The 18,513-nt window shown below is 43.3% G+C and overlaps 1 protein-coding gene across 1 annotated transcript in view; it reads left to right on the top strand.

The window, feature by feature from the left end:
* Positions 1 to 18,513, top strand: part of LOC115581217 (RCC1 domain-containing protein RUG3, mitochondrial-like) — a 300,274-nt gene that overhangs the window by 268,810 nt on the left and 12,951 nt on the right. The window contains exons 9-10 of the mRNA XM_030416122.1: positions 11,792 to 11,829; positions 17,577 to 17,697. Coding sequence (XP_030271982.1) covers positions 11,792 to 11,829; positions 17,577 to 17,697 — 159 coding nt within the window. The remainder of the gene's footprint in view (positions 1 to 11,791; positions 11,830 to 17,576; positions 17,698 to 18,513) is intronic.

The raw sequence follows: 18,513 nt of genomic DNA, 5'->3' as shown, positions 1-18,513 counted from the left end.
GATCCCAATGTAAACATAGTCAGAATTGTAAGAATTTCTGACATGCATGCTTGTACGACAGCGAAGGTCAGGGGTGAGCCTACATGAAAGGCAGCTGTGTTATTCCAGGGTCAGTTTTTTTACTGCTAGTCACCATTTTGTCCCCAGACCATGTAGGATGCCCTGGATTCCCAGATAATAATAGCCGCAAAGAGATGTGTTGAAGAGTACAGCTGGGGCACGACTTCTCCCCTCTGTCTGGTGACCGCACGACATTTAAAGTGACACTCTGCACTTGGCTGCTATTTGGCAGAGCCATCATTTTGAGTCGAGTGAAAACACAAATGTTATCTGCAATGAGTTCACGTGTGACAAAAAAAGAGTAAAAAATCTGTGGCATCACAGGGCAGGAGAAAATCAATTCCTAACAGCCATATAATTTGTTCTTGCTTATTAGGCTCTTGTCAAAGATTTCTCTGTTATGTTCAGCTATTTTGGGTCTTGCATTCCTGTGCTGAGGCCTCTTGTCCTTAGTTTGTGAAAGACATGACCCCAAGAACTGAAGGACCCGTGCACCGTGGCATCCATTCGCCCATATGTTTGATACTGTGTGCGGTTTAACTCTACTTGTATGTTATAAATCAGTTTGTGTGTGTGTGTGTGTGTGTGTGTGTGTGTGTGTGTGTGTGTGTGTGTGTTAGTAAGCATGTTCATACCAGTGTGAATGCTGTTACAGTATGTGGTCAAGCTGTTATTGCACAACTATGTATATGTGTACCTACAAATTACATTGTGCAGTACGTTGTGTGAACCTTTTATGTGTGCATCTGCATTTATACATGGCACGGCGATGCCTCACACCAATTGTTTTAACTTCTGAGAGCTTGCGATTGTCTGTGTGCGCCAGCGATGCGACTGATAGCTGATATCTATCGGGGCGTTAAGCTGATTAGTGTGAACTGTGGCCAGGTTCATTTGCATACGTTTCTTATCTCATTAGATTGTTATCAGCCTCTGTCACCACGCGAGGCCTCGACCGGGATGTCTTCGTACCTCGCTCCACAAACACACACTCACGCACGCGAGACACGTGCGCACAATCACCCCTGATGCCCCTGGCTAACGACAACACTAATGTGTAACACCAGCCAAGAAGTGTGCAGCCTCCTCATCTCCTCTTGTCACCAGCACTACTACACCGCTGTCACGGCAACACATCACGTCGTCTCCTCGGGCTCTCGGTGTCCCTGGTTTATCAAGGTCATTAGCTAGTATCTCCTACTCCCATCTCTACACTGTCATCCTTGCTCAGCGATTTTTAAAAACATTTTTTTTTTTTACTTTTTCCCTTGTTTATCTTGAATTTAAAAAAATACCTGCATGAGACATTTCATAAGGTGTGTCAGGGCTCTGGAGTGGGAGTAGATCAATCATGTCTGCCTCTTAAATCAGGCAAACAACAGTGAAAAAAGTGTTACAATCAGCAAAAGGTTTTTTATTATCTTGAATTCTTGTTGTTTCCGATGTAAAATATTGTAACTCTGTGACTGTAGGTTGTCAGAGATGTAGGGGGGCGAGTGTTTCACTTGCATGTGCCCTTAAGAACAGGGTGTTCAAAGCGGCAGAAATTATTTACGAGCACAGTTTGCTAGCAAAAGTGAACAACAACAGTAAAAACGAAACAGTAAGATTGCTATATGTTATTTTTTAGCAGAGAAGCTAGTGTCTTTCAGGAATAGGTCAGTGCGTCGTGTGTGTTAGTGTACCGAGCCATGTGATGGAGTTAGTGCCGAGGAGCAGTGACAGTGAATACAAGCGACCAGGGAAAAAAGTGAGCAGTTAGTTGTCAATCTAGCATTAAATGTACAATATATGTTACACCGTGTTACTTTTATGAATGTTGCAGCTTCTTGAGACCAAGGAAACACTCATCTGTTTTACCAACTGCTTGTAAAGTGACATGGTTAGTCCCTCAGTAGGAATGGACTGAAGCCCTGCATGTGTATTTCAGGTTACCTCTCCTGCCAGTGCCTCTGACCAAGGCACTTGTCTAGAGCCGAGTTGGTCCCGGGGTGCTGTATGCTGTCTGCCCACTGCTCCTTCAGAATGGATTAAATGCAGAGAACAAGTTTTACAATGCAACACATACAGATTTGCATTCTTCTTTTTTCACTAAAGCTCAACAGCCATACTCGTCTGTCACGTTTTCAGAAATAATTCAAACGTTCAATATTTGAAAGCCCATGACCAAGTGTCTAGATTCTCGTGGCTTTCACTTCCATAGTCCTCCACTTGTTTTTTCATCAGTGTTGTACACAAAAATGAGCTCCCTCACTCAGAAACACCCACAAGCGCACATGCACAGTAAGATAATGCACAGTATGAATAGATTGTTTGTTAGTAAACTCTGCATTAGTTTTTCTATGTGCTCCAACATGTCTTTGTGTGATCCACAATTTATTGATTGAGGAGCGCACTGGCTTGATGGGAAAAAAGTTAGTTTAGAAGATGTTTGTTGGAGATGTTGTGCAGTTTCAGAAGGTTCAACTATACTTGCATCAATGGGTATCTACTTTAAAGTCAAATTGAATTCCCCTCCAAAAGATGATTGCTTTCATGAGGGACATAGAAAAAAAAACTTTAATTTAGTTGGACAAAACAGTCATACAGCAGCTAGCCTTTAGGAGTGTATGATGACTGTTGCCCTTGTATTTTGGAAAACAGACATGTTAATCATGTCAAGTGAACCCCCCTGGACATTTATAGAAGAGTTAACACACTGACTTTAAGGCCATTAGACTATCAAAAACTCATGCACCCGGATGACCCCTGAGTTATGAGTGCTGTACACTTGACATGTTTATTGACAAATAAAACAACACATCTGTTTGTCTGACTATAATTTGTATTCCTTTGACACGAACAAGAATAGCACAGCAACTACTTTTTGTGAGATTAATAGTTTCGTATTTCAACATGAAAGAATCCTTTAGCTCGTGTTACAGTGGCAGCCTTGGCACTTTGAATCAATTGAGCAGACTTTTCACTAGCTACCACTTGTGTGGCTGATGTTTAAAGATGCATCTCACACTGGCGCCAGATAACATTTTATTTACTATCATGCCTTCCATACCAAGGGCAGCATTAACACTTTGTTTTATGAGTTCTGTCAATGCCGCCACGCCTGTGGACCAACCAATACATTGTTCTCATTTATCTATCAAGTGCTCGCCCGCCTTGAGTGAGCGGGCCAGCATCGGGTGCTTGTTTCGGCACTGCTCGGCCATCTCCTGTGCATATTTCCATTTTCAGGCAGGACTATGGATACTGATGGAGACATACATTATATCTTGGCGTCCAGTGGAGACACAGAGAGGTCATGTTGAGTTTTTCAGTTTGAGCCAGTGGTGCAGGTTCAGTGTGCTGGGATAGGATCCATCCTCCTATGGAAATTGCTGCATTTCTTAAGAGGGCCAGACTTCTTCCAGGTTAAAATACAATAAAAACTGTAATGAGTGGGAGGAGCCTGGCGGCGTTCAAGTGCTCTTAGGATAAGCAACTGACACAAATGAGAAAGAAAATTATGCTATTTCTTCCTTCAGAAAAAGAATACACAGTCCTGTAGTATTTCAAATGGTTAGTGACAGGTTGAGGCACGTACACCTTGAGAATGGGAAGAAAAGAACGGGAGATAAGAGTATTAGTGAGGGACAGAATAGTTAATTGGCTTCGAGCAATTTTCACAATATCCTTGTATTCTCATATTCTCACCAAGTGTTGCTAATCAGTTTCATGCCATTGTTTGCGCACGGATTTGTGGGAACAATAAAGTGAGCATAAATCTCAGCGTAAGATTGTATAGGATCTCAATTCTATAGCCATTGTCTGATTATTAGAACCACGTACCTCGAACGGTGCAACCAGTGTGTCTGCTGACAGGATAATATGTTGTCAAGCTAATTTATTTTTAAATGAAGTTGCTTAGGAATCTGATATGCAATAATCACACACCTGACCTTGACCCTGTGATGATTGAAGTGCTCTGAGGTCTCCTGCCCTTTACTGAGTCAAGGGCAAGAGACAATCAGGCCAACCAGCAGAACGCTGTTTAAGGACCGCTCAATGTGGGATATTACTGAAAGAAACACGGTGTTAGGCCATGAAACTTTGAATAGTGTCACACCGCTTCTGTCAGTGGGGTTACACATATTTCCCAGCAACATGGATTTTAATCTAGTGTCATCTCCTCACCACACGATAAAACACAATCAGTTTTAAGTATGTCATCTGCACATGTGGCATCATGTATGGCTTTGAGACACTATAATGTGTCATATTTTTATAATATATTGATAATGTTTTACAGCAGTGGTACAAATGTGGGTTTGGGGGAGGTTTCGTGGTTAATATATTTTATTCTTACCTTTACTTATTCACAAAGTACCACAATGTACACATGGGACACTTTAAGTTGCCCACGTTATTATTATGATGTTATGATAAATAACAATGATTACTGAATTGGCATGTGACACTGTACACAGTGAAACACTCTGATAGATGATGACATTGTAGTTGGCGAGTGTCCAACATACATCCCCATGCCAGGTTTAAAAGGGTCCTCGCTCATCACATGTCCATAACTCAGCTGTCCTCAGCCTCTGAAGCTTGAAACCAAGTTGTCTGAGTAGTCAACAAAACAAATAACAACAGTATTATTGAAATAAACACGCTGACAGCAGACCGCAGAGAAGGAACACAGGTGCCAACAATGTAACAGAGTGTCTTGGGTTCACCTAACTGAGCAGGTTTGATATGATAACAATAGGTGCATCGAGCAGCAACAAACTTCTTTTCATTTTCTCTCCCATATGTCACAAACGCCAACCACTCCTGCCTTACGGCAACTCCGAGGGGACACACTGCTGTTTCTTGCACTCTGGTGGGGGGTCCTTTTATATCTCAGTGTTACCATGGTACAGGGCTCAGAAGTCAACTGTCAGCCTACACAGCCTTGTGTAGTGATTTACCACAACTACCAAACCTCCCCATTTAGTTTTTTGTTTTTTTCTGTTACTTCACACAAGTTTGGTCACTTTTTCAACTTTTAGACTTTATTTTACACAGTTCCACAAAGCAACCGCAAGGAGATGATTGAGTCTATCCACCGGTCATGTCAGCCACTCACTGATGTGACTGAAGTTTATTTCTGACCTCTCCTAAAGATGAAATGGTGCCCAGATTTTGACACGAGAGTCCCACAGTTTATCTCTTAGTGTTTTTTTTTTTTTGTACGATTATATGTACCTCCTCAGCGATGAAAGGAGCACATGTACATGCCTGCGGGTTAACTGTTAGTAAGAGTTAGTGGGGAAAAGAGAGCTGCAGAGACAGCCCCTCACATCTCTGTTCCCTTCAAGAGGCTAATGCTTTATTTATAACACTGCACCCCCCAGGTGCACACCTCAGGTCCCTGCGCAGCCCCTTCTCTTCCCCACAGGTATACTCTGCGCCTCTGCCTCATACTGCGCTACCTAGCGCACCTTCACATGCCTTTCCTTTCAACATCCCACTCCTGCGGCTGCATAAGAGGAGGAAGTTGAGGAGAGAGATACAAAGACTCGGTGTGACGCACATACAATCTGCACACTGAAGCGGTTTCACAGCCATGGTCTCCGATGTCTCGCTGCAGTTCTCTCGTGTGTTGGAGAGAAAGAATTGAATCCCCTATCCTCTAGCCCCGCTCGCTCCCACCGAGACGTAGAAACGCCACAGAGGAGAAGAGAGAGTGCGAGATGGGGGAAAAAGAAATGTGGAGGAGCACTAAAGGAATGGAGAAGCGGAATCGGAGGGGAGGTGAATGGAGAAGACAAAGAAGTGGGAGGGGGATGCGAGGAGAAAGGAGAGATTGAAGAAAGCATGATAAAGAGGGAAAGAAATAGTGTCTCGCTCTTTTTAAACTTGGAGATGCTCAATCCCTTCTTCTCACTCCAACCTGCATTTCTGGGTCACTAGAGACATTTAAACTGCACTTATAATTAACAGCTATTTTTAAACAGGGAGGGAGAAGTGGAGCGGTGGCGAGGTACAAAAGCATTAAAATTGCCCCAGATTCGCTATTGAATAGGACACATCAAGGCAATATGCTGGCAGATCAAAGTGAGCGAGGAGAAAGGAGACAGGGCCGATCAGTGGGGATAAATTGTTCCCTTTATAATGGCATAAGAATAGACCTCTTTGCAGCTGAAACAATTTAATAACTGCATTCATTACCTCTGTCCAGCCTGTCTCGCTGTCTGTCTGCCGCACAATGTGCAAACCGCCTTTGCCATGCGCTACCTCTCTTTGTCTCTCTTTCCCCCTTTCTCTTTGTCTTCCAAACTTATCACCTCATCCCTTTTATTTCTTTACATCTCTCAGTCCTCGTTTTGTCCCCTCCTCCCTCTGCCCACCCTCCGCAGCAGTCTAGCCTCCTCCACCTTTTCTCAAGCCCCTTGTACCCGCCGCCTTGCCTCTCCTCCCGCGTGCTCCGGCAGCAGCTACAGCAGCAGAGGTTCCGCTGAGCCAATGTGCTGCAGGCCCCACGATGAAGATGTGCAATGTCTGACACTCTTGGAATGAGAGCCCTAATAGAAGGGGAAGCGGTTATCACAGAGCTCCCCCAGGACCAGCCTCTGTGTGCCTGACGCTAATTATGGCGCATGCAAATGAATGTGCAGCATTAAAGTCAGGAGAAGCCTGCCTGCCTGACTCTGTGTGTGTGTGTGTGTGTGTGTGTGTGTGTGTGTGTGTGTGTGTGTGTGTGTGTGTGTGTGTGTGTGTGTGTGTGGAGGGGTTGTGTGTCAGGGTGTGCATGTGCCTGTGTTTTTGTGTGTGTACATGCATTGCACAGGCTATGTTGTTCACAGAGGATGTGAGCTTGTTTGGATACTTATGTGTGTGTGTGTGCTTACATGTCTATGCACAGCAGGATTGTACCATCGGGCCAATCCCCTATTACCTTTTCAGTCCTGCAATGGTTTAGATACTTATGCCGATTCTGTCTTTATTCTTTTATTCATTAGTATAGACTCAAGGAGTAGGGCCTTGCATCAAGGATTACGATGAAGAAACAGGTTATAACACAGTCTCTCTCTCTCTCTCTCTCTCTCTCTCTCTCTCGCTCTCTCTCTCTCTCTCTCCCTCTCTCTCTCTCTCCCCCCTGCACAAATCTGAGGTTGAGCACAGAGGATCTCACAGGAGGATTCCTATAAATACATCTCCCTCACATTCACAAGCAACCTCTCCGAGAGGGCGTCTTTATTAAAACCATTTTGTCTTCCCTTTGTGCCCTTTCGATGCCTGTATGTGCCTGCGCACACGCACACGCCGGTGTCCACTGTTTTGCACGTTTGCACATGTAGCTGCCTATACGTACATACCAGCGTATGTTTATGAGTGTGTTAATGCGCGCGTGCATTGTGTTTGTATGTCTATTTGAGAGACTGTCCACGTTTAATTGTATTTTCCTATTTCAGTGTGTGTTTGTGCCGGCATCTTTGTGTGACAGCCCCTATCTGTTTTCCCATCGTTTTGTGTGTGCGCGTGTATGTGTGTAGTCTATATGTTGGCCATCTTATCTCCCCATTAGCCTCTTGTGCCCTGACCAGTATTCCCTCTCTCCCCTTCCTGCTTTCTCTAATGGGTAATTTAGCCATGCTCGCCTGACATCTAGCCTATTCCTTGTTTAGTTGCCATGGCTACGCAGGCCTATGGATTGCTCCCTTGCTCCCCTGGCCTTGCTGTGAATGCTATAGATGTCTCAACTATTAGAGGGCAGAACTGCTAAACACAGAGCGCACACATACACACACATACACACACATACACCATGCAGATAAACAATTAAGCACTCTGACATGAATATTGATTAATCTGTTTGCAGAATAGGATCTCCGACTCGGATAAGCATTGAAATTGACAATCAGGCGATGGCGATGGTGTTTTTGACGACAGGATAACAACATAATAAATGCAGTTTTAAAGACTGGTTATATGATCGCTCTTTATTTTTTATTAAACTTGATTATTGCATATCATCAGAATAATCCAATCACAGGTTCCAGGCATACCAAGGGATTCTTAGTGTATATTTACATGTCGGGTAAATGGCAGGTCTGGTTTTAGGCATCCCTACATCTTCTGAGGTCAACCACATTGTACTGATAATGATTATTGTTGTTGTTCTACACGATGACAAGAGAATATCACAAACTTGAGTGGCCTCTTTTGATTTTCCATTCTTGTCAATTTCAGGTAACTGTAAACGTTACAGTTTTTTACAGCTCTGCGAGGCTTTATTGTCTTTATTTCCCCGTTATGACAGATCTGATGCTGGCTGGAGGCAACAAAACTGCTGATAGATGCATCCCTTTTGTACTTCTCAAAAACGAAATCAGAACTCCAATCCTCAGCCCAGACACCTACAGAGGCCAGGCCAGATGAGTCAGAGTGTGTGTGTGTGTGTGTGTGTGTGTGTGTGTGTGTGTGTGTGTGTGTGTGTGTGTGTGTGTGTGTGTGTGTGTGTGCACAACTTTGTGTGGTATTGATTTTTATTTTCATTTTCTTAGTGGAATATATAAAATGTATTTGAAAAGTTTATACTCCCCTGCCTAACAAGAAACTTATTGTACTTTGTCATCAGTTTTGTGAGGTCATTGTAGTAGAATGCAGTGCCATATGCCAGAGCTGCTTTCTACAAAAGTTACACAACAGTAGTGCATGGAAGAATGGAAGGTTGCAGGCAGGCGGGGGGGTTGGAAGCAGCTCTGGATTTTGGTCTCTCTTCCTCATGTATTTTGCAGGACTTGCAAGTTGGAGGTGGAGGGTTGTAGCAAGGGGCTACAGGGTCAAAACAAACAACGATGTTGAAGTTTCATGCTTTTGCAGAAGATCTTGCTGTCTTTGAAGTTTCCACGATCGAGAGCAAAGGAGAGGGGGGCGAGGCAAGCGGGTAAAGAGAGAGTTAGAATAGGGAGAGCAGCAAGGGAAGGAGAACGAGTAACAGAAGTGCGAAGCCCTTGAGTTGAAACTGTGCCTGCCTGGGCCTACAGAGAGCAGATGACAGTAGCTTTGGTTTCTTTTGCAGAGCTCACAGTACTTTTGCCTTACATAACCCCTCCCATTGTGCTTTTTCAATTATTTGGGGAAAAATCTTAAGTATGCACTTTAAAAGTTAATGCTTTCATGTGTTCCGGAGTAGGGGAAAGAGAGGGGGCGCATCGCGGATCACACATAAAGGAGACGGCTCTGACAAGTGTTCAGAATATCGACAATTATGATACTCTATAAGGTACATCAGCGGAGTTTAGCAGTGTGCATCAGGGTTTTGGGAAAGAGAGAAGGAAGAGACACAGAGACAGACTCATAGCTTAAGAGCAGATGCAAGCCGTGCAAACTCACATTCTTATTTTGTACCCCTTCCCCCCATCCCGGATTCCCCTTAAGGTGCCCCTTACCCCCCATCTCCCCTCCTCTTGCTTCTCTGTGAGGTTAAAGCGCACCTTCCCACTAAAGGGCTCTGGGGTCACGCATCTGCATGTGAAATGTGAACCCGCTGACATTCCTGGGCAGCCCTAAGCCGTGCACTCCTTTTGTTCACTAGGGTGCCAGTGTCAGGCCTAACAAGCCCGGCAAGGGTCTCTGAGAGAGAAGAGAGAAAGCAAGTCAGGGAGGTTGGTGTGTTATTGATGCCCCCTGCAAACCACAAATGCCAAAGTAGGAGAGAAGAAAATTTATGTTGCTCGAAATGGAAATTTGGAAGTCCTTTCTTGTTGGACATTGTTGCCATGAGCTGCCTGTGACACCAAATGAGGTTGCTTCGGGTATGTCAAAACTGTAATGTATGGCGGGGTGAGAGTGTGAAGGAAACCATGAAAACAACAAGTGTAGAAATTAGTGACTGTGAAAAAACTGTCTGCACCAGAACTGTTTTTATTTACACCCTAGAATAGAAAGTAAACACATATTACAAACTGGAACACTGCTTTCACATCGGTCAGCCCCTTTGATTTTTAAATCCTCAAAAAGTTGACTAAACCCGGTGTGTTTAACCTAACAGAGGGCTTTCAGTGGACATGCAAACTCTTTTAAATCAGGCAGCACACAGAGGTGCTAAAGCAGGGCTGGGGGTCCTTTCAGCCTGTGAATTAAGTTCTGAGGCACAAAGGGCAGCTATTCACCAGGCAGTGATGGACTTCACACTGGCCTTTATGTCCTCACTGGCAGGCAGAGAGGGAGAGAGAGAGAGAGAGAAGAGAGAGAGAGGGGGGGGAAGAAAAAAAGTTGTGAGGAATAAGTGAAATTGAAAATGGAGAGATTACTCAGGGAGCAGCGGTATGGACTGACACAGATTTCAGACTGTGAACACAGGTATTCCTATCGATCAGTGTAGCTCTGCATTTAACAGCTGGCAGAAAAAAAAGGTTGCATTTGGGAGAAGGTAACGGCTCTTCATCGGATGATTTGATGCGCATCATTTAGAAACAAATGTTAGTCACCTGGTGTCGGGGTAATGCATATACCAACAAGTTCCTTTCCTATAATGCTGATTATGTAAATGTCTTCATTACCCTAAAAACTAAACATCTAGTGTAGTTAACCTCGAAGCCATGACATAATTTTTGTTCAGAAAGCTCAGTCAAAGTTTAAAAATCCAATAAGGTCTCTTTATGGACCAAAAAACCTGTTGATATTGACAACAATAGCTCCAAAGTCATGACGGTGATGTACTTGTTGGAGGTCTCGCTGTGTCACACCTCTTTTGATTTGGATCTAATGCTGCTCTAGTCATTTTTATGTGTCTCCGGGGTGTGAATATTTTTACAAACTTGAACAAGACCACATGAATGTTTCAACAAACTGTCATTAGTCATCACTCACGTTATGATGACTCTTTATCCCAAAGAAGTACCCGTCAGGAGATTAATAAAGATGTCACATTTTGACAGTAAAAACCGAGCACACTGCGTGCACCTGTTATTACCATCTTGAATCAGACTTATTTGAGCTGATGTATCTCTCCGGGGATAGATCACTATCGGAATTTAAAGATTCTATTCAGGTGATGTATATATGAGACTAGAGTTCAGTACATGCCGTTGCCGTGCGTCTGAGAGGTCATCCGTGCACGCACTTACACACATATGACACTGCACAAACATGCTTAGCCCCTTTTGACCATACACTTGTTCTGACTCTAACATATTGTAAGTGGGGCCTTACACTCCCGTCCCACATTCCTTCCCCTGGGGAACTGGTGCAGTGTGAGTGATTCATTTAGCGCTACTACATTAGAGCTGTCCATCCATCCGGTCTGCTTTTCCAAACACATCCATCCCAGGCCTAGTTAAAACACTGGGGGATCTCCTCCACTCCACCTCCACCCCCCCAAAGTCTTTTATGATGTCCATAAAATGGAAGAGTGCAGCTTTACTTGAACTAATAATATCTGAGCTTACAGGGCTGTGATTGATGATCTTTAAAGCCAGCCCGATCGGTCTCATCTTTCTTCAGATTTTTATCACTGACTTGTTTGCAGTCATGTGCAATCACAAGCACCGGGAGAGGTAACAAGTGCTTGATGTATGATGCTTGAGCCACTTTTGTCAGCTGCGCATTTCCCTTCTCACCCTCCGCTCTTGTTTTTTTTTTTCCTTCTTCTTTTTCTATTTTAACCACAGGCTTCATTTTTGTTGCCTTTCTTAAAAATGCTTGCAGACTGTTGGTTTACCATGTTCTCTCTCACTCCCTATCTTTCTCTTTCTTTTTTCAGATGATGGGAATGTCTTCTCCTGGGGGACGGGGCAAGAGGTGAGCCAAACATTTTTCCACTTTTGGCCCTAGCAGGAGAGGCATACTAAAAAACAACACTGGACTTTTTTTTTTTTTTTTTTTTGTATCACACAAGTGTTCTCTCTTTCTCTGTCTCTGCTCCATTTTTGAGACATTATGGAGAAGAATTTATTTTTTTCCTTCCAGAGTGGAGATTAAAAGGTTTTGGAGGGATCTGTGTCCGAGCCCTCCCTTCGAGCACTTAATATCCTTCATGGTGTGCCAAGAACGCACATCTTTTTAAATTCTATAAATCACCTTTATGGGATCTGCTATTTGTCCATTTTAGCCCCGCTGCTACACAAAGACAGAGCAGGAAATCCTCTTCGTGGAATCTACTGTAGTTTATGCATGTGCATGCCCCTTTGAACGTGCGTAGCCAAAAGTGTGTGAGGCTCTGTGTGTGTGTGTGTGTGTGTGGGTGTGTGTGTGTGTGTGTGTAGGTGTGTGTGTGTGTGTGTGTGGGTGTGTGTGTGTGTTTGTTGGCCCTGTCCTGCCTCTCCTCCTCTGTTAGATAAAGAATCCCACCTGTCACCGAGGATTGTTCTGGCCTTTCATTTAAGACTGTCTTTAAAGAGCCGCATCATTACACAGCCTTCAGACAGAGCCCAGAGAGTGTAAAACCTAGGCCCACCTCAATCCTTCTGTTCCCCCTCTCTCTCCGTCTCTCTCTGTCTCTCTCTGATTCCTTTTCCTCCTGGCTTTTGTGTTTATCTGTGAGGTCGTTTGAAACCATGGCCAAAAATCTGATCACTTTTACAACATGACAGTGAGGATGACGCTCTGCCAGGGCAGTGAAACAAACATGTAGGTGAAGGTTAGAGAGACGGGGGGAGAGCAATGAAAATGTAAGACATCAGTTGTTATGAGCTCTGACATGGCCTTGGCTTCCACACTGCTCTCTCAACAATGCAGGGTGGCTTCTAGTCTAACTAGACTCATTGGATTTTCATAGGTATTCTTGCGTCTATATAACTCCATGTTAGTCACTGCAAGGGCACCGTCTCTTCTTCCCCTCTTCCCTCATCATGTGCTTTCCTTCTCCTCTTCCTCTTCTTCCTCGCTCCTATCTTCCTGCCCTCTCTCTCTCCTCTGTCTCGCAGCCGTTCTGATGATTGATTGTTTCTCTGTGCAGTCTGACAGGATGTAGCACACTCGCGGCCCCAGGGGCCCCGAGCAGACTGCACCACCTGATTAAGACTCCCCCTGTAATCAGCCGCACAGTGCCACACCGAAACTACTCCCGTCAACACATAAAAAAATAAGAAAGGTTCCACCACCTGAAAGATAACACTTTGTTTGCCACTGGAGAAGAAGGGAGATGAGAGGCCATCTTGAACTATTTCAACTAAGCTGATACATTCGTCTCTCTGGGGCTTAAAGGCTCTTATGTATCAGTAGCAGCAGAAAAAGTAGAAAAGCAAAAGGTCTTAAAACCTAATAAAGTTTTCCGCTGCTTTACCAAGGTAAACCCAGACAGCTCTAACCCTATTACGGCTTGTAATAGTATTACAGATAGAAATCTCATTGTTTTCCTCCTATTGAGACTAAAAGACGGACGGCCTGCGCTGTATCACATGATTGAGGTGAGAGGGAATTTGAATGATGTCAGAGAGCGTGTGCCACAGCCAGAATCAATATGGTAACAGCATAATGGGGTGGCAAGTGTCAAAGCAAGCAGGAGAAGTGAGAGTGGTGTTGTGAGGGGGAGACAATCGCATTTTATGTGTACTCTTTTGAATAAATAACACAATCTAAACTTCTCATATCTAAATTGCCAATGTATCTTCACATTATGGGTTATTGTATTAACCCAGTAAGCCAGTCTGACCACGCCACTGAAGCCGTAAACACAACGCAGACCAACAGATCTGCAGTCTCGACGCATGTCTCGATTCCAAATGTCAGCTGTGTGATAACAGGGTCAACTGTCTGCTAAAGTTGTGTTGGGGAGTTGACATAATTGACATAACATCCAATAGACCTCTAATGGGATCAGCAGCCTACATAATGAGGTAGACGGCACAGGGGGGGCGAAATAGTCTCACGTATAAAGTGAATGATGGTAGTACAGGGATGAGCTACAGATTACCGTACGCAGTTGTGTTGTCACAGTACTGGAATTTGAACTTCGATGAAATACCTTGAAAAATGTTGATATCCAATAGTATGTTTGATACCATGGGGAAAACTAATACAATAACGAGGGCATAGAATTTTAGATTTTCTTTTGTAGGATTAATGTAACAAGGCTTATGTAGTGTGTGTTAAGAACAACAGCCCCTAAGTTCATGCATCTTTAGAGGACTTGGGGTTATGTGGGCACTACGGCGGGGAATATGCCAACTCGGCTGTCAGTGAGTAGAGTGAAAAAACAGAGAAAAATGAGTATTGAAACAATTTTAGATATTCAGAATTAACATGTAGCAATATTTTGACAATACAAGGCCACGTTATGAATGATTTGTAAAGCTAAGACCAAAATTAGTCCTTGAAAAATTATTTAAAAAGTCTTGCACTGGAGAAAAGAAGAGAGCAGTGTGAATAAACAAGGTCTCCTGTTTTTGTCTGATTGTCTTCGAACAATGAGTGTGTTTAGACCTCACATGCCTGAAAACCCTAATAATAATGATTATTATAATAATAAAACATAAAACCAAGACTGCAACAATTTTACTCGGAATAATAAGAGACGATTACATGAAACTTAAAAAAAAAAAAAACATTTTGATGATATTGTTGCTGTTCACACTGTGAAATGTTTTGTTAGACACCGGGGAGCAATCGTGTGTGCCGTGTGTTTATGTGTATCTGAGGTGCGGCTTTAGATCAGTGTGGCCATTCAGTCTGTCGATTGCAATTCAGCCTGTAATGTAGTGATGAGGGTTTCTCATCACGCATGGTAAATAATAAGTGAGCCGGCCTGGTGATGGTGGAAACCCCGGGCCTGGTTCCAACACAGTTCAGGCCTCATCGAACCCTGGGTCTGTTCCAAATTGATGCTAATATGGTCTGGGCTGCTGCAATAGACTCAAATGAGGATTATTGATACCACAGATCTACAGAATGCTCTCTGTGTGAAAGAAGAGAAGATGGAAAAAAAACATGCCTTTGTTTGTGTAAGTGTGGGAGGGCACATGCATGAGTGCGTTCGTACGTTACAGTGTGTCTATGCATGCTCATGCTCTCAAATGTATGTGTACATAGAGTGCGCATCTTTGCCTGTGGGTGTGTTTGGTATTTCAGCATGCTCGCATTTATATCTGTCTGCGTTTCCCCTTTCCCTTCCTGCTGATGCCATCAGTACACACGTTGTGACTGATGACAGTCGTTGCCACAGTCTGCTGCTCTGCTGCTTAATGTCCTTTTTGTTTATTAATTAACTGCAGGACATATATGCTGAGAGACACCTATTGATTCTACCGCTGCATTAATTGATTTTGTGCTTCACTAATCATATTGTTGCTGCAAGATCATTACAAGGCCTCTGTGATCTCTTTGTGGTGGAAGATTGTGCGCTGATATACTGCACTCGTCTTAGTTTTGTGGGTGAAGTGTTGAGTTGTCATTTTGAATGGATATCTTGCTTTATTTTATTATGTGAGTGTATTCAGAATGAGAGTCTGAATGTGGTTAGTAGTATATGTTCTATGAAATGTTTCAAAACTGAATATACTACACATCTACCTCATGAGCCAGGTGTGTGGGAGAGAGACGAGTATACCAAGCGATGCAAGAAAATCCCCTGACTAACTTAAAAAAATACATTTATTTCACGAGATTTCGGTACTAGACTGAAATAAGCATTGCAGATTATTGTATTTTTGTGCGCAGGGGTTTGCGCAAAGCTCTTGTTATAAATGTTCTCAAAAATAAAATACAAAATCTGCCATTGAAGTAAGAAATTCATAACCAGTGCAAACATTGGCTGGATTTTAAAAGAAAAAGTGTATTTTCATTCAACACATTTGTATGCATTAACAGAGAAAAAAAATAAACATCAAAAGAAGTCCTGCTCACCTCAAAGAAGACCTATAAAATCAACACCAGCCCAAAAGTTTGGTTTCTTAGTATGCTGCCAGTTTTGACTACATAAATAATAAAACCACAGATCCACACTAAGTCCTCTGAGAGAATTGTAAAAGTGATGAAACAAGTCCAAACTCTTGTAGCTCTTCTGATTCTGTTGAGTACGTACACACATACGAGTTTGGACAAACTCAAACTTGTAGGCGAATAGACCGATGGAAAAAGTTACCCAGGGTAACATTGTCGAAAGTAGGCAGCGGAGCCCTGACAGCTAAGAAAAGGTGAGAGTGTCCTCTGATATCAAACGCTGCTATTCTATCATTGAAACAAACAGATTCCAGTGTTTGTGTGTATCCGGCTGCCAGAGGTTCCCTAGTGAGTCTGACCGGGGGTTACAGTGTAACCAAAGCGTCTGTCTCCTGCTCACCACCCAGATCAGCCGGTTCAGCTTGACTGGGCCCAGTTGTCTTGGTTTCATACTGACGAGTGTCTGGGAAAGGTCTGTCTGGGGTTCAAGTACATTAAAGTCATCCGCTCCCCTCCCACTGAGCCCCAACACAGATGGCTCCAGATGCAGCTGGCACAGCATGGAGCAGCACCTGACAGTGCTCATTCACTCAGACACACACAAACACATACAAGTATAAACACATGCAGACGCACAAACACGTGCGCACACTCAGGTATGGACACATCTGCTCACTTACCTGTACCTAAATGCAAGTAAACTTACGCACACACACACACACACACATACTCTGACGGAAGCATAAACACTCACACCTATAAATACATAAACACACACACTCACAGCAGGAACATATGCTGCCACGCATCTACAAATCCTCACAGTAGCGCACATACGAATAAGCAATTAAAGACCCAGATTACTGCCTGGCGCACACACACTCAAATGTAAACTCACACATATTGTGCTCACTTTCAAACATATGCCAGGGCATGCCGATGTGCACATGAGCACAGTGCAGAAAGCCCTTTATCTCTGCAGGAGAGAGAGGAGCAGGACGGCTGTGAGAAGTCAAACTAAACACACTCACCATTTGTTACACAAAGGAAGAGATTTAAATTGGGGACAACATGCGCCATTGTACTGCGCCAGACGCCACAGTTATTAAGCCTCTGTGTTTCAGCAGAGTTTTTTCTTTTTATACACACAGACCCGCTCATCGATGAGGAATTGCATTGCCAGGTAGTTATACATGATGGTAAATGAAACATGAAACACGGCAGACTTTTGGCTGCTGAAAGAAATATGCAGTGTGCCTTTTTTAACAGTATTTTCTCCTCAGTGACGGCTGTTTGAGACAAGATGAATTGCTGGTTGCTGGTGTCATATATAACCTTACACAGCAGATATTATAACAGGGCTTTACAGAGATGCACCTAAATTATGATACCCCGGAGTTGATATACAAGTCCCACTTGACAAATCTAACAACCGTGTTTACGTTCAGGAAAGGCAGGGCAGTATGTATGAGGGTGAGATGAAAGATTGTCTGGATCTGACTCACTTGCTGGTGCCACACAAAACAGGGAAATTGTCCCTTTCCCCAAAACTGAAATGCCACTTAGACGGGTGTCTTAATTGAACTGTTCTCTCTCTGAGAAATTAAATCATCGGTATTGAACTTTTATTTAGTCCTGTCGCTGACACTGTATTGTTATTCTGCTTGCAGGGACAGCTTGGACTTGGAGAGGAAAGGACTCACGTCTCCACTCCTTGTTTCCTCAGCTATTCTCAGCTTGCCGAGGTCACAAGATTACAAGCTGGGGACAGCTACAGTGCAGCCATCACAGGTGAGCCGAGCATCCAGCCTACCGTGGTAGCCCCCAGAGAGAGGTTTTTATCTTTACCTCATCTGTATTATGTTGCACTGAAAGTGTTGAGCTTAACTGCAACCTCCAAATGTGTTTTTGTCACTATAGTTATCTATACATATCTACAGATCTATATTAAAACGAAGAAACCTTAAAAGTTCTATTCAACCCACATAATATAATAACAACTTATTAACTTGAAAACCGCTTTTTCCCAGCAGTATCCTTCACTGTGGCTTTCAGCCATGCAAATTTTTCATCTACATCATTTCATTGAGTTTTAATTAACACTACAAGGATTCGGTGTCCTCAAATGACATCACTCGGAGCACAAATTCAACCTCATTAGCTCGCAATATCTCTTAAACCAAGCAAAATTGTGCAACGCTGTACCCAGTAGTGTTATGTGATGGATGATGTACATAATGAATTGATTTGTTGTTCAACAGCTATCCCCTAAACTACCCTGCTATGATTTCAGACTATCCCTGTAGCTACATTGTTATTGATAAGAATGAGAGATAAGGGGACACGCCATCTCTTTACATCAGCTTTTCCACTAGTCTGCTTTCTTCCCTCTAATTCCTAAAAAGCCAAACCAAGAGACATCTGTACTGACTAAATTAAAGAACAGGTAGTCAGATAATGCTTTTTTTTTTTGTTTTTTTACCTTTCTCTCTCGCTTTATTCCCTGACTTGTATGAAATTTCCACGATCTGATTCATCTTCCCTCTGCTCCATGGAGAGTCATTGAACTGCCACAAAACTAGCTCTAATACATTTACACCATTACAA

This window comes from Sparus aurata, chromosome 5 (assembly GCF_900880675.1).
Source record: "Sparus aurata chromosome 5, fSpaAur1.1, whole genome shotgun sequence".
In the NCBI taxonomy this organism is placed as follows: Eukaryota; Metazoa; Chordata; class Actinopteri; order Spariformes; family Sparidae; genus Sparus; species Sparus aurata.
The sequence above is the reverse complement of the archived record's forward strand: the minus strand, read 5'-3'. Positions and strand labels throughout refer to the sequence as shown.